General features: G+C 31.9%; 1 protein-coding gene across 1 annotated transcript; it reads left to right on the top strand.

The window, feature by feature from the left end:
• The first annotated feature begins 7,571 nt into the window (after nucleotides 1-7,571).
• On the top strand, nucleotides 7,572-17,094 carry LOC139528512 (uncharacterized). Its single transcript, XM_071324532.1, has 2 exons — nucleotides 7,572-7,698; nucleotides 14,926-17,094. Exons 1-2 carry the CDS (start codon nucleotides 7,692-7,694, stop codon nucleotides 16,776-16,778), a joined length of 1,860 nt encoding a protein of 619 aa, XP_071180633.1. The 5' UTR covers nucleotides 7,572-7,691; the 3' UTR covers nucleotides 16,779-17,094.
• Nucleotides 17,095-18,395: the final 1,301 nt, after the last annotated feature.

Below are 18,395 nucleotides of genomic sequence, written 5' to 3'. Positions count from 1 at the left end.
TTGTCAGTATCATCTTAATAATGCTAGACAATGCCGGGATGCCGTTCAATGTTTAAAACTAGTTATAGAAGAAAATTATTTAATAACTAGGTTTAAAGCGAAGAAATCCTACATTTTGTTGGAAATTGCTTTACATTTATTTGGTAACAATGAATCTGCACAACAAACATTCTTACAAGCACACTAACTATAATAATCTACAGTGAATATATTTTCGTTAAAGAGTCAATTGTGCACTCAGATGGACTGTCGATTACTGATGTTTCATCATTTTGATTCCTACGAGACAAGTTCAAATTTTAGAAATGGATTCAATATTTATTGTAAAACTAATCTGCATATTTTGTATGACGACATGGACTGCATAAGTTTCAATTGAATAGGAAAGCCATATCAAATATTTTGTGTGTGTGTGTGTGTGCTACTGGCATTAGGTTAATTCACTCTATGTATTGTCAATGTTCTGTCTTTTCCTGACGTAATATATAGATATAAATAAGAATGGAAACCGGGAATGTGTCAAAGAGACCTGACCAAAGAGTAAACAACAGCAAAGGTCTTCAATGGGTACTCATAACAGATAGTAAATACCACATACATAGACAGACTTTAAGGGCATCCGATACAGTTTCTCGATTAAATGTCATTTTTAGAATTTTGTAATATGTTGTAGGCCTTGGCGAGTTATAAAATAAAACACAAAATAAAACATAGGTCACCGTGCTTGTTTTCGAGAAAATTGAGGCTGAAAATTGGGGATTTGTGAAAGTTTGTAAAAAAATTAGGCAATGTCATAATTTTTTTGGAGCAGATATTTTTCGTCGTAAATTATTAAGATCGGGTTCAATCTGAAGCTGTGATAAGTGACAAAAAGGAAAAAAATAAATCACTACACAAATAACTATACAATTATTCAAGCCTTGCTCGACATTGCGGACCAGATGCTCAAAGTGGTATTTTTTTAAACCTAAAAAAATGGAAATAAACTGTTTCTGAAAATGTAATTTTTATCATTTTTCTGCATAAACTGCATTTAGTCATGCTTTCTCAAAATCTCAAATAAAAAATATAGGTCACCGTGCTTGATTCCATGATAAACGCGATTTATCCTTAAAATTTCGTCCCCCCTTTGTTATCTCTGCAAATTACCGGCGACATTTTCAGATGTATATATATTGCTTGTAAAGTACTACCTATAAATTGGTAATATTGTTTCTGGAAATACAATCATGTGAATAACAAATACTGTACATCTCTCTGTGTGTAGTCTAAGCGAGAATCATCTCAAGAAAATTTATTCCGGACTGTTGATAATTTTTACGGCTTTTAAAATTAAAGACTCGGCAATTTAGAACTTGACATACAGGTACATTTACTGTACACAGTCGTATATTATTTCATACCGTATGCTGACCTCTAGATTTATTTTGTTTTGTTTGGTGGGCTGCTGTTTCATTACAAATATTCCTAAAAATCCTTTTATTCACGTTTTAATCACTGAGAAATCCGGTTTGTTGGTGGATACAAATTAAAAGTTAACGTCGTTTGGACAGTAAATCAAAATTAACGCGCATTGCAATTCGAATTAAAATTTACGTTAGGACGTAAAACATTTCGAATGCGAATTCAACTAATTCGAATTAGTAAATGCGAATCGAATTCGAATTACGTGTGAACTCAGCATTATCCTGCAAATGGAACTTCTTTTTTTGTACATACATTGCAGCACATAAGTTAGGCCGTTTGAATTGTTTTACATTGTTATTTCGTGACCTTTTATAGCGGTGAACAATGGTTATTAATTTCTGTGTTATGTTTGTCTCTTGTTGAGAGTTGTCTCATTGGCAATTATACCACATCTTCTGTTTTATGTGGTCAAAAATCTTATAAAGGAGAATCTTCAATTTGCTAAAGAATGCTTTTGTCCAAACAATGAAACTATAACTTTGATTTTTTTTTGGCAAAAACGATTGGATAAGTTGCGATTAAAATCCTTTTCTCATGGCGTAATTTTATTGGCCGTCAAACTATATATTTTTTTCACCATATAGCGCGTACCTAAAATATCGCACGTCCATTCCTCTGTCTGTCCTTCCGGTCTTTCTGATTAATTACATTTTTCAAGTGTACAATTCTTGCTAACTTTCTATAAAACTGATATCGTATGGACACGTTCGAAAATCAGTGCATATCAACTGTTCTTCAAAAGAGTTATGCCATTTGGAAATATTGATGATATTGGAAATTGCATTGTATTTGCTGTCATTCCGTCATTTCTCTAATATATTTATAAAAAAATGTAAAGAATAAAATAAACAGCTGCGCTACGAGCGCATGATACGCCCGTCGTCTTATGAAAAAAAAATACATGTTTTTAAAATAACACGGGGGTTGTACAGGAAGTCATGCTAAGTATATCTTGACTAATTTATTATTATTGTTCAATAGGAAGTTTGTATAACACAACATGTTTTATATGATCCCCAAATTGAAGCTCAATAAAAATTCAAGAACTCAAAAATGAATTAAAGAATCATCACACAAAAGTATACAGATATACGAATAATTTAACTAAAAAGTATGTGAAGTTTTATGCGATAATTATAAATAGTTTCTGAGAAACGGCGCGACATATGAAAAACCCCTCTTTTTGTCCTTTATTTAACTCAATAACTCTATAATCAAATTTTGAATCATCCTCAAAACGTATATACAGATCTTCAGATTAATATAACTAAGAAGTGTGTAAATTTTTAAGCACTAGTCATAAATCGTATTTGTGATACAGCGCGAACTGTGAAAAAGTCCTGTAACTCAAAAAGTTCACCAAAAATTAAACAGATCGTATGACCATCATGACTGAAAAAAAGAACCATGTTCAGTTTAATGAAATTTGGATAATATGCTGTACCATGTTTACGACGGACAGACGGACGCGGCCATTTTTGTACCATAATACGTCCCGTAAAATTTTTTACGGGTGTTAAACATAATGTTGGCTGTTGCCTTTTGTAAGATAAAATACACAGGCACTTGTTTCTGTCAATGTGGGATTTACTATATGTCCATACCAGTACAAAAAAACAATAATTTTTTTTTGTACTGGTATGGATAGTAAACCCCATATTGACAGAAACAAGTGCCTGTGATAAAATACGTGCAACGTGGAAGAAATCAGAACTTTTTTCTTTTATAAAAGTTGTATCATTGTTTATTTTAGCGGCGTGTACCTACATTTTCGGTATTACTTTTAAAACCTCATTGGTTTCCTGTGCTGTAATAAAATGTCATGGATAATGAATGATAATAAAAATGATAATTGACATGCACCAAAAGGTTCAGTCGTCTTGAGATTGCTCACTATACGATATTTGTTGAAGATCTCAAAGAAACAGTAATTTGTTTTATTTCTTATGATGTTATTAGACTGTTATCCTGTTAGATTCAAATCCACTAATATTAATGGCGTAGAAGTTAGCATGCGGGAGAAACAGAAATTGGAGCATCGAAATTCCACATTACGTTTCTTATTACGGAAATTTACACGCATTACGTCCCGCAAAAAGTGACGTTTTGCGGGAATTCAAACTCTTAACGTCGCGCCAAGAGTTAACTCCCTTGAAACTGTATAGGATGCCCTTAACTGGCCCCTACACACTTATGTACGCTATTCAAGCAAAAACGGACGTAAGCCTAAACTCCGAAACATATAAATGAACCAAAATTTGAACACAAAATGCGGTTGTGTTAAACATTTGTGAGCTCTCAAACTCCCTGCTCCTCTAATGTTATTGCTTTACATTTATTATCCAACATTTTATCGATACCTGTATTTGTCTCTGCCCGTTTATGACTTCTTTTCATTTATCAATAGGATCTGTAGTGATTGACATTTTAGTCTTAGATATATATTTGTATTATGTGTTTGTTGTGCAAATACAAATAAGAAGGTGTGGTACGATTGCCAATGAGACCATAAAAAATTCAATTACAAGGGTTGTAAACAAGTATACCTATTGGTGACCTTCTGTTGTTGACTGTTCTATGCTCGGGTTGTTGTCTCTTTGACACATTCCCATTTCCATTCTGCATATTATAGACATATATACAGCTTTCAACAACAAAAAAAATATTACCGTATAGGCAGCATTAAGCTAATTGTCAGTAAAAACGAGTATTCTCATATGTATACTGTATTCTTAATTTATTTGTTAGTTGTTTGTTCTGTGTTTTGTGTGGATTTGATGAGTTAAGCCTTATTCGTCGTTTGTTCTTATGTTTTTGCTGATACACTACTGTCCAAGGAAATGCAAGGGTTGGGTGCCCACACAAATCTTTAATCATACCTGTATGTGACTGTCACAAGTCTGATACGTTGTTATCCAGTGGTTGTCCTTTTTTTTGTTTATCATCTTTGTTGTTTTGACATAAATTTGAGCGTTAATCATCTGTTTTGATCTGTTTAACATTTCAAATTTCGGGGACTTTAAAGCTTTCTATGCGGTATGGGTTTTTTTTCTTAAAAAGTCCGACCATGACCTTCTAACCTCTACATCATGTGATCTCTGGTTAAAAGATGTCACTGGCAATCATACATAAATATCCTTTTTCTGTGTATCAATATATGTCGTAAACTGGAAAAAGGTATAAATGAAAGGGTTGATAACAGCTACAAAATAAAGAAATATGGTAATTACATGATATTAGGTATATCATTTATATGTTTGCCGATATATACACATGAATTTGCTAAATAGTTGAATTTTATTCAATAAAAGAATAATGTCATACTTAGATTGCAGTCGGAGTTTTTATTGTCTTTGCAAACTCACAATGGTATCATATCTTGCATGGATCCTGGTCTTTGTGTGTGAACGCAGACCAGTTTTGTGTATAAGAAAAATTTGCTTACTATCAAATATGTTTTTTCTAAGGTCTAACTAATATATAAATGTTATCCAATTGCAAATGTTCAACCAATGTACTTTTAATGCACAAACACAAGCCATTTAATAAGTTGATGATAATGTATTAAGTCAAGCTATAAAAATAAAGAGATGTATGCATGCCAATAGACAACTATCTGACTATGCGGTATGGGCTTTGCTCATTGTTGAATGCCTAACGATGACCTATAGTTTTTAATGTCCGTGTCATTTGGTCTCTTGTGAAGAGGTAACTAATTGGCAATGATACCACATCTTCTTTTTTATAGCTAGGAGCAAACCAATCTAGTTATACTTACGTTTTGTGTTAACATCTCAAAGTAAAAATCTCGGAAATGTATGATGACAACATCAATTATTTTCAATATTGAAAAGGAGTTTTCTGCATTCAATCTTAAAATGCATAAGCATTGATAAAAGCAAATTCAAGTAATCAAAAGTGTTGATAGACACAGAAACGAACTGACAACAGCTGGACTATATATACCCTTATACGCATATCTTTATGACGGAGATATTTTATGTGGTAATTAACCGATGTCATGGATAACCATAGGAGGATTCTTGGCTTTTGATTTGTATTTTAGGAATATGTTGTGTGGATACTGAGGTCTAATGGTAACATAACTAAATTTTCGTTATTTGTTTGTTTATAATAATAAAAAAAAGTTTATATAAGGACGGGATCATCTCGTTCAGTAACAAAATACAGCGTGCAACGTGACGAACTATAAATACGATTGATCAGACTTTTAAATCTAAAATTACTACCTGACATTGCGTGTATGTTATTGTGGTTTTAAAGGAAAACGAAAGAAGATTTGTTTTCGGAAAACACATTTCACATCAATCTATATGTCCTAGTACACAAGTGACACTTCGCAAAGTCTTTACGTTACAATATAAGACATAAGTGACGTTCCCGCGTTGTGTTCGCATTGTGGGGGCCACAAAAAGATATAATTCTATACATAATACAGTTTCAAATGTGAATAAGAAATTTCAAATTAAAAATATCTATGCTTGAAAATTAAAGTTTCTATGAATAGCAAATAATTACTGTATATGTATAGGGTTTTGATTTACTGCTGTAAGTCCATCTCCGCGGATGATATTGTCTCCAGCAAACTGCCAATAGTAATCTGCTCCTGTCAAAACGTCAATTTCGAATATACTTTCATCTGTGATCGGATGAGCAAGATTTAATCCTTATAGATACATGTACTTATTTTTCAAATTATCTGATATAATTCTTTAACGAAACTGCTCATTTTGGTACGACCAGTACCATATACAAGTTTATGCTTAAAAAGTTTGATTTTGCTGAAAAATTGCTTTTATTCTTAAATAAATGAAAATAAAGCAATTTTGAAAAAAAACATACCAACTTATATATCAACGGAATGCATATTTGAAATCTACAGATCCTTACATATACAGAAAATTACAAAAAACGAATTGATATTGCATTGAGAATAACATTTGTAGAATAAATTCATTTGCGTAAGTCCATGGTGTTTCTGAGAGCGGTCCGTTTTATTTAAAGTGCAGTCAAGGGTTTTACTAAGTGACTATACGAAATTATAAAGTACTTTTCAATGCATAAGCCAAAGCATTAATCAAGTTTGATGATGCTGTATTGTGTAACACTATCAGATATTGAGATTTAAGATTGCCAATAAAACAATTATTTACCAAAGTTCTAATTATTTGAACATGTTGAATGAAGGCAGTTAACTGCAACCTTGAGGTAGTCAGCAATGACAAAAAAAAAACCATACCATATAGTCTGCAACGTCATTAAAAAATACTCGAGTAGTTTTTTTGTATATTTATTGTTTGTCACATCTTTCGAATTACATAGAGACCAGCATACGTTTATTTGGAATGATTAAACATGTCTGCCCGCCAATTAAGATTGTTCACATCATGCAATTTTACTGAATTTAACCCACAAAGGTTTACGTCTGTTTGCATTTTGGATCGATTTAACACCCATGTTAAGATGTTGGCACTATCCAAGAAGTCCACACCCGTGTTGTATCGATAAAACAGACGAATAGCCATATTCATTACAAATAAAAAAAAAGGAAATCAAAAGGAACTTCCTTTTTATTAATCTGAACAACAATGCATAGTTTGCGGCTAACCAATCTAGTTATACTTACGTTTTGTGCTTACATCTGAGAGTAAAAGTCTCGTAACTCTTTGATGACAACATCAAATATTTACAATATTGAAAAGGAGTTTTCTTCATTCAAAAGTAAAATGCATACGAATTTGTTAAAGAAAATTCAAGTTATCGTACAAAGTGTTGACAGACGAAGAAACGTACTGAAAACAGTCGGACTACATATACTCTTATACGTATATATAAATGACGAAGACATTTTATGTGGTAAATAACCGAGGTCATGGATAACCATAGAAGGCTTCTTACCTGTTGATTTGCATTTGAGGAACAATTTGTGTCGATACTGAGGTCTGATGGTAACATAACTAAATTATCATTATTTGTTTGTTTATAATACAAAAAATGATAATAGTATTTTTCAAGGAAGGGATCACCTCGTTCAGTAACACAATACAGCGTGACAAACTATAAATAGGATTGATCCGACTTTTGAACCTAAAATTAACTACCTGATATTGCGTGTATGTTATTGTGGTTTTAAAGGAAAACGAAAGAAGATTTGTTTTCGGAAAACACATAACACATAATATATCCTTCAACAGACTAATAACATGGCAGGTAAATAATAACCATGAAGGCATATATATTTTACATTCTTACAAGTAGCTTGAGAAAGGTTTTAATTTATGATAGCATTATCACATATACGATAGAGATATGCAAACAAAACATGAAACAAAATGAGAATACAATGGAAGAAAAAGAAAGGTTACAAACAAACAGACTCTCTACAAACCGCAACATAGAATTAAAAAAACAAATGAGTGAGTCGCACAGAAATGGAAATATTAGTTAACTGCACATGAACTTAAAAATATAAAAAAGAAGATGTGGTATGATTGCCAATGAGACAACTATCCACAAAAGACCAAAATGACACAGACATTAACAACTATAGGTCACCGTACGGCCTTCAACAATGAGCAAAGCCCATACCGTATAGTCAGCTATAAAAGGCCCCGATAAAAAGCTTGCTTAATTTATACTTATCTGTATCATTATCTGTATACATGGTAAAGTGGCCTCTACTTTGCATAATAAAACAAAAAGTACAACACAATACAGAATGTACAGAAATAAAGTTACATATGTACAGACAGTGGAATACGATTTAAATTGTCATGTTAATGAAAAAGCACATGGCGAAGGGCATAGAGGATCACATAGTCAATTAAGGAATATACTGAGCGTGTAACAATCAATCTTTCTCTCATCATGCTCAATTTTTGTTTCATTTCAAGGCAGTTATAAGTTATCAAATTAACCAGGCTTATAATTTAATACGCCAGATGCGCGGTTCGTTTTCAGTAACCAAGATAATTTCCTTTTTTTTAAATCCATGATTAATATTGCTAAGGTTATTTTCCATTTCGATGGGTTCAATTATTTTCATCAATAATTTTTCTCTCTTTCCTTTACGTGGCAATATAATCCGTAATGCGAGGTGACAGAAAGTTGAACATCCATCGACATCACGTAAAAAGATCTACCAAAACGGGTTTCCCTCTTTGCATGTATCTAGTATCTAGCCTAGCTTTCTACTTTGTGTTTTGTGTTTTGTGTTTTGTAATTTGCAATTTTATTTGGTTTTCTACGTCTTTTGCAATTACAGTGTGATTTTTTTTTTTCGACTTATTTTGAATGTTGAAAGTTTGAATGTTGAACGTTTGAATGTTGGAAGTTTGAATGTTGAAAGTTTGAATGTTGAAAGGAATGTTGAAAGTTTGAATGATGAAAGTTTGAATGTGGAAAGTTTGAATGTTGAAATTTTGAATGTTGAACGTTTGAATGTTGAAAGTTTGAATGTTGAAAATTTAAATGTTGAAAGTTTGAATGTTGAACGTTTGAATGTTGAAGGTTTGTATGTAGAAAGTTTGAATGTTGAAAGTTTGAATGTTGAAAGTTTGAATGTTGAAAGTTTGAATGTTGAAAGTGTTGAAAGTTTGAATGTTGAAAGTGTTGAAAGTTTGAATGTTGAAAGTTTGAATGTTGAAATTTTGAATGTTGAAAGTTTGAATGTTAAAAGTTTGAATGTTGAAATTTTGAATGTTGAAAGTTTGAATGTTGACAGTTTGAATGTTGAAAGTTTGAATGTTCATTTGAATGATTGTCTCTTTTAATTACACCAAACAATTGATCTTTGTTCTTTTTCAAAAGCCGATGACTACTATCACGCACCGCTGTATACTTACTCCTGCATACGGAGTATATTGTCGGGAATACATGAATTAAGTAAGAAAACGTTGCATGTTCTAAATATGTATATACTGCAGATGTGCTATTTGGTCAGTCAAATTGCATTGACTGTATATTTATATGTGATATACAGTCACCGACCGTATATCGCCTTGTTTATGACGTTGACAATGCTTTTTCGTACAGTTTTATTTATGAAGTCAATAAAACATACAGGTTCGCGGCAATTTTACGTTGTCCGCTCACAATTAAAGAATTACGGTTTTTACCAGGGATGGGGTAATTGAAAATGTAATGGTAATTAAGTGTAATGCATTACAATTTTCCATGTAATTGAATGTAATGTGTAATTGAGCATTTTTTTTAATTACTTGTAATGGTAATTTAATTAATTACAATGAAAAAAGCATGTAATGCTCAATTACTTTTGAATTACATTTCAATTACATGTACTTTTATGCTGTTTATGATAAGGATTTATGTTTAATAATATAAATTGTAAAGTTATATTTATTTTTCAAATATTGATATCACATACTTTCTGTAATTTATTCTAAAGTTTTTATATTACTTATTTGACCAACAGAATTTTTTCTGAATAGTCTTATGATTTGAAAAAAAAAACATGTTTTTAAGAAAGATCTTTAACTAAATAGATTGAAAAGTAATAAATCACCATGTTAAACAAAAACAAAAAAAAGTGTGAAAAATCTTTATGAGAGTTCATTTAGAATTCAAATTTACTGCACACAATCATTTTGTCAAATTAGTATACACAAAAGGATTATAGAGATAAAAATTAACAGCTGTAAAAACAAACAGCAATTAATCAGAATGAAATGTCCAGGGGCAATGCCACTATTACATGTATTTTGTCTAATTAGTAAAATATTGCTAAGATATAGACATTATACACATTGTTTGTACTAAAAATTATTTTCAATGTTGTGACAAGGATACCTTTTAATAATTATTAAGTGATTTTTTTAATTTATTTATAATTTCTTTATTCATGCTATGTTTTATTTAAATAACTTCATTTCTGAGATGTCAAAACACCCCTTAATGTATTGGCAAGTTAATAGGAACTAATTTCCTCTTCTATCAACACATCTACTGGTTACGGAAGTATAATACCTCCATTTTCTAATCAAGCGATATATGCCACATTAGCTCCTACAGAAATACTTTTGAGAATGACTGTCAAAGTGTACTATTGTGTACAGACCAGAGATAAGATGAAGACTAAATGACAAAACATTAAAATTTCTCATGATTATGAAATGCAACGCTTAAACTATGTTTACATGAGTATTTTACACATACATTATACATACATGTATAATATTGGTTAACAAATATTATGATGAAATGTAATGTGTAATTTAATTAATTACTTTAGTAAAGTAATTGTAATTTAATTAATTACATTTCAAAAACTGTGTAATGTGTAATTAGTGTAATTGACCATTTTTGCAATGTAATGTGTAATTTAATTAATTACATTCCAATGTAATTGACCCCAAGTCTGGTTTTTACCCTAAATACTTCATTTTGAACAGTTATAAGAGTTGCAGTATATAAAAAATAACCATACCTTGTCTCAAAATATAAATATGTTACTGTACTCGGCTCGACACAGGTAGAAATGCTCGGCACAGCCTCGCTTTCTACCTGTTTCTAAGCCTTGTACAAATAACATTGATATTTCAAGACAAAGTATGGTTATTCTATATGTAATCAATCGATAGATGTCCTAGTATACAAGTGACACTTTGCAAAGTCTTTACATTACAATATAAGACATAAGTGACGTTTTGTTCGCATTCTGGGGGCCGCAAAAAAGATAAAATTCTATATATAATACATATTCAAATGTGAATAAGAAATTTCAAATTAAAAATATCAACGCTTGAAAATTAAAGTCTCTATGTATAGCAAAAAATAACTGTACAAATGTATATGTATAGGATTTTGATTTTACTGTTGTAAGTCCATCTCCGCGGATGATATCGTCTCCAACAAACTGCCAATAGTAATCTACTCCAATCAAAACGTCAATTTCGAATATACTTTCATCGGTGATCAGATGAGCAAGATTTAATCCGTGTAGATACATGTACTTGTTTTTCAAATTTTCGGATATAATTCTCTTACGGAACTGCTCTCTTTGGTACAACCAGTACATCAATTGGTATGTTCTGTCTCGTCTCCGTCTCGATTAGTAATGTACATAGGTGTCGTGTATCATGAACTGTGTTTCCGAAGCATGACAATTGTGTGGATTCTGTGTTGTCCATTTAAAGATCTAGTTTTGTTGCTAGAGCTTCTGCAATGAATGAGCGTTGTGCACCTTCATCAAAAGGATATTTGCGTCAATACTACAGGACCAAAGGGTGCAACTGTGGTTTTCAATTATACGCTAGAATGTGTCATATGCGATGTGAGGAGAACTTTTGTGTCGTCTTCTATTTTCCCCTCTGTATCATTAACACTATTATCATTTAGACCTATTGTGTTTCTAAGTCTAATATATACTCATCTGTATTAAGAATATCTTCTTCAATATCCCCCGCATCGATTGCACTTATAATTTTTTTTTATATAAATCTTCCAAAAGTTTCTTTTTTTAGTCCACACTTTCGAATGTTGCTAAAAGATCTACCCTGGCTAACTCTGATTCGTTTTTCAAATCGTGGATTTTCCGTAAATGTCTTGTAACTACACATCTGATCGGTTTCTAATCGATGTCAGGTTATTCAAATCCATTGGGCACGGCACCAGAATGTCGGGAATACGTGAATTCAGTAAGAAAACGTTGCATGTTCTAAATATGTGTAATCATGGTGAAGTTGATATCATCCCTTCGTAATGGTTTTACGGACGCGATTACTAGTAAGTTAACCGTTAAAGAATATCCGTTTCACATATAATGTTTGATATGTTTCTCATATCGTAAATACAATTCATTTTCCTCTCTGGCATATGACCTACTGAATTAGACTGATTATCGTGTTTGTAATAATATGAGTAACAAGACGGATGCCACATATGGAGCAGAATCTGTTTAACCTTACGGAGCTACTGAATTCATGTTTTTGGTGGAGTTCGTGTTGATTAGATTTTAGTTGTTTGATGTTTAGTTTGGTTAACTATTATTTATCTGGTTTTTTTTTTTTTAGACAAAGCGTTGTCAGTTTATTTTCGATCTATGAGTTCCTCTGGTATCGTGTTTTCCTTTATTGATTGAAGTTATGGTTTAAAACAATTGGCCTGAATTGAAGAAAGGATAATAATCAAATGCAATATAATTTTTGTTTTTGATTGATTAAATCATGTATTTGTTTTTATGTTTTTCAAAGTAAATAAAAATATTTATTGTCTTTTTTTGTAAAAAATGAACTTGATACTGCCTTTGATCTATTCAAATGAATGTCAAAAGGGGTACAGCAGTCAACATTGTGTTGTACTCTTAATCACAATAAAAAGATCAAAGAAATATGTCAATAAAGGAAAACGTAAAGGCATATAGACAAAGCATATATGTAACAATAAAAGACAAAATACAAAACATTTACCATAGCACAATAATACAAAGACGGGATGTCGTTTCCACGTCCAACGAATAGTATCAAAAGTTGCCTTAACAGTAAAATAATACTTTAAAGACACATTAACGATCATTTTAATTAAGATGATAAACAACGTCAGTCCCCAGACAATAAACTTCCAGACCATATTTTCAAAAATTATAAACAAGGTATTTTTATCTTCCGATGAAATTATTTTGAGAAAGGACGAGACGTTCATTGACATAACCCTGATTCATTTCCTTTCTGTTCAGACTCTGATGACGTTTAATGGTTTATCACCCCTTCTGTAGCCATTTTTGTACGAAATTTTCAAACTTCAGTTGTATCAAAACTACAAATATAATGAATAATAGAGATAGGCCATTGTGTTCATATACTAAGGGGAAACTTGATACAAAGCATTATCATTTATTGTTTCGTTGCATTTAATAGAAAAAGAGTACTTTGTGTCAAATAAATCAAGATTTTTATAGAAAATCCACAGCATTTAATACAGCAATTTTTGTTATCAAATTTGAAACATGGATTACTCACTTGCCTGTCTATGATGTGCTAGTGTTTATTTTTTACAAAAAGTTCTAACTAACCTGTGAATTCCAAAATACCTCGTGATGAGTCACTAAAAGAGGGACGAATGATACCAAAGGGACAATCAAACTCATAAATCTAAAACAAACTGACAACGCCATGGCTAAAAATGAAAAAGACAAACAGACAAACAATAGTACACATGACACAACATGAAAAACCAAAGAATAAACAACATGAACCCCACCAAAAACTAGGGGTGATCTCATGTGCTCTGGAAGGGTAGGCAGATCCTGCTCCACATGTGGCACCCGTCTTGTTGCTTAAGTGATATCAAATCCTGTAGTTAGTCTAATTCGGTAGGTCACATTCATGAAAGGGAAGGGGGTTGTATTAACGACGTAAGGAACATATCCGATATCATTTGTGAAACGGTTATTCCATAACGGTCAACCAACTCGTGATGGCGTCCGTAAAATTTACGAAGGGATGATTTCAAATTCACCATTTAAAACTCTTGGTTTAATAGCTTCCTTGTGAGCAGCAACACTCTATCAAGAAAATCATGATAGGAAATGCAAGCACGGGAATATCGTATTAATTGGGAGATATATACCCCGTATGCAGGTGCTGCTGGAATGTTGCTACTTAGAAATGGAAAGTTCACAATTGGAAAGCTGAAATCATCTCTTATGTCGTAAAGTTTTGTTTTCAACCGACCCTCATTGTCAATTTCTAGATGTAAGTCAAGATATGAAGCCGACTTAACTGTATCTGTAGTATCCTTTATCTCTAGTTCAATGGGATAGATGCGTTCCACATAGTCACCAAATTTTGAATTATTTAGTGAAAGATATAGGATTATTGGATGCCCTGCTAGCATTGATTTCCTTTTAACAAAGTTTATTAATGTAGTTATTGGTTAAAACAAATATAAATATGGACCAAATCAAGTACACCTTTTAGGGTGTATCGACTTTAGTGACTCATCACGAAGTGTTTTGAATTTACAGGTTTCTTAGAACTTTTTGTAAAAAAATAAACGCTAGCACATCATAGAAAAGCAGTTGAGTAATCTATGTTTCAAATTTTATAACAAAAATCTCCATATTAAAGGCTGTGGATTTTCTATAAAAATCTTGATTTATTTGACACAAAGTCCACTTTTTTCTTTTAAATGCAATGAAACCATAAATTATAATGCTTTGCATCAAGTTACCCCTTGGTATATGTACAAAATGGCCTATCTCTATTATTTATTATATCTGTAGTTTTGATACTATTGAAGTTTGAAAAGTTCGTATAAAAATGGCACAAGAAGGGGTCATAAACCTTAAAAAGTTCAAAAAAATCAATGTTCAATCTTTCAAAACTCATGCCCTATAATCTAACAAATGTATTTATATGAGTATTTCTTTTCTTTTCGGTTTTCATATTTACCTTTTACATTCCATTTTCTATATTTCAGACAGTAAAAATCCAAACACATCAATACGACTGTATCGTTATCTTTGTCAAAGTATAGTAGGAACAGAAGATCATGTTAAACGCATCCGATCTGTGAACGCTGTCATGGACAATTTACAAAGTAGCAAGGATGTAACATTTATAACAAGTGGTAGCTTTGGGGAAGGACTTGAGATGCGAGGCAGTGACTTAGATGTAATGATGGTAGAAAAGTGGTTTGACGTTTGTGAAGAATTAAAATCCCGTTATCACCCCAACAAAATACATTTGTTAATGGAAAGAGACGATGTGAAACCTTGTTATACTCTGTTGAGACTAGTAAATAGTAGAAGTTCGGAAATTATAAGAAGCTGTGATGAACATAATGGTAAACAATATCTTTCAAGTGCATTGTATAAACAAAGTTTTGTTAATGATGAAATCAAAATAATTCATGGTCCGTGTTTTTCAGACAAAAATGGAGAAATTGACTTTGCAGCTTGTTTACATTGTAAAACGTGGATTTCACCTGCAATTCAGTGGGTATCAAGATCAAGTAACTCATGGCCCAGTCATGAAGTCAAACAAAGTATTACAGATCACGGAGTACTTTTTGTACCAATTGGAGCTAAGGGATCACAAAGAGAAAATCTAGAATGGCGAGTATCTTTTTCAGTCGGGGAAAAATTTCTAATTAATACATTTACACACACTCAATTACTGTGCTATGCTCTCTTAAAAATTATTTTGAAAGATGTAATAGCTATTCATTCCGAATGTAAAGATTTACTCTGTTCTTATTTCCTGAAAACCATTATTTTTTGGATATCTGAAGAACTTCCCCAATCCACATGGAAACCTGGTAATCTTATACCTTGTTTTATGAGATGTTTCAGTAGGCTGATTTATTGTGTTGAACATTCGGTTTGTTTGCATTACTTCATTCCTGAGAACAACATGTTTGAGAACAAAATAGAGGGTCGCAGTCGTGGAATACTTTTAGAAAAACTCTATACGTTATATAGTTATGGATGGCGATGCATCTTATTTTCGGATCAAATATCTAACTTTCATGTATCAATTTGGAATTTCCCCATCGAACCTCATATATTATACGTAGATGACGTTAACAAAATACTAAACTCAAAGTTTAAGAAATGGCGAAATACACTCTTTAAAAGTCAATATGTACAAAAGATGTTCGAGAAAGGAATATGTCAGACCTTGCGCTGTCAGCAACCTTCAATAAAAGATGTATATAAATACTTTATTTCAATGTGTTCTAGTGGTCTTGCACAACGTATATCACTGGACAGTACACTCAATAACAATAAAAACCTAAACAAACAGTACAAATCCTGTCTTAGTACCTTACTACAGAGTGTGAATCATGACGCTGTATCTGGATGGTTGATGTTGGCATCGCTTTTCTATAAGACGAAACAATACAGTAAAGCTTTATACATTATCAAGTACTCTATATCGAAATGTACTCCGGAAAAATTGTGCCACTACTCAGCTGTATCGGATTACCAAAGGATATATCTTAATTCATTCCAGAAGACGAGTTTTGTTAATCTGGAAAAATTAATGTTTGTAGATGATATACATTTCAAAAGTGATTCTTTGTTAGCACCACATGAACTTCAATCAAATTTAAAATTTTTAGATTTGTTTCCAGCCACCGCATATGCTTATTTCCTTGAATTTCTTTGTCAGTATCATCTTAATAATGCCAGACAATGCCAGGATGCCGTTCAATTTTTAAAACTAGTTATAGAAGAAAATTATTTAACAACTAGGTTTAAAGCGAAGGAATCCTACATTTTGTTGGAAATTGCTTTACAGTTATTAGGTCATAATGAATCCGCATAATAAACATTCTTACAACCAGTTGATAATCACAATTATCATGATAATCTACAGTAAACATATTTTTGTTAAAGAGTAAATTTTGCACTTAGATGAATTGCCGATTACTGATGTTTCATAATTTTGAAATGAATTCAATATTTATTGTAAAGCAAATCTGCATATTTTGTATGACGACACTGCACACGTTTTAATTGAATAGGAAGGCCATATCAAATCTGTTTTGTGTGTGTTACTGGCATTAGTTTAATTCACTGTATGTATTGTCAATGTTCTGTCTTTTTCTGACGTAATATATAGATATAAATGAGAATGGAAACTGGGAAAGTGTCAAAGAGACCCGACCAAAGAGTAAACAGCCAAGGTCTTCAATGGGTGTTCATAACAGATAGTAAATTCCGCATCCATAAGCGGACTTAAACTGGCTCCTACACACTTATGTTCGCTAGATAAGCAAAAACGGACGTAAGCCTAAACTCCGAAACATATAAATGAACCAAAATTTGAATACAAAATGCGGTTGTGTTAAACATGTTTTGTGAGTTCTCAACCTCCCTACTCCTCTAATGTTATTGCTTTGCATTTATGATCTAACATTTTATCGATACCTGTATTTGTCTCTGCCCGTTTATGAATTCTTTTGATTAATCAATAGAATCTGTAGTGATTGACATTTTAGTCTTAGATATATATTTGTATTATGTGTTTGTTGTGCAAATAAAAATAAGGAAGTGTGGTACGATTGCCAATGAGATAATAATTAATTCAATTACAGGGGTTTAAAGCAAGTACAGACATCTATACAGTCTTCAACAATAAAACAAACTATTAACGTATATGCAGCATTAAGCTAATTGTCAGTAATAACGAGTATTCTCATATGTATACTGTAAGTCTTAAGTTATTTGTTAGTTGTTTGTTCTGTGTTTTGTGTGGATCTGATGTGTTGTTTTTACATAGACTTGACCGTTAATCATCTGTTTTGAATTGTTTTACATTTCTAATTTCGGGTACTTTAAAGCTTTCTATGCGGTATGGGTTTTTTTCTTAAAAAGTCCAACCATTACCTTCTAACTTCTACCTCATGTGGTCACTGCTTGAAAGATGCCACTGGTAATCATACATAAATATTCTTTTTCTGTGTATCAATATATGTCGTAAACTGGAAAAAGGTATACATGAAAGGTTTATTACAGCTACAAAATAAAGAAATATGGTAATTACATGATATTAGGTATATCATTTATAAGTTTGCCGATATATATACATGAATTTGCTAAATAGTTGAATTTGTTCAATAAAAGAATAATATCATACTTAGATTGCAGTCGGAGTTTTTATTGTCGTTGCAAACTCATAATGGCATCATATCTTGCATGGATCCTGGTCTTTTTTGTGTGAATGCAGACCAGTTTTGTGTTTAAGATACAATTGCCTACGATCAAATATGTTTTTTTCTAAGGTCTAACTAATATATAAATGTTATCCAATTGCAAATTAAGAAATAATTCATGGAAGCCATAGATTTGTTGGAAATTTACACATGGGCTGGGCCGTGATATTCGAATTTTATCCTGAGCGTTAGCGAGGGATAAAATTAACGAATATCACGGCCCAGGC

Source organism: Mytilus edulis, chromosome 6 (assembly GCF_963676685.1).
Source record: "Mytilus edulis chromosome 6, xbMytEdul2.2, whole genome shotgun sequence".
Classification (NCBI taxonomy): Eukaryota; Metazoa; Mollusca; class Bivalvia; order Mytilida; family Mytilidae; genus Mytilus; species Mytilus edulis.
The sequence above is the reverse complement of the archived record's forward strand: the minus strand, read 5'-3'. Positions and strand labels throughout refer to the sequence as shown.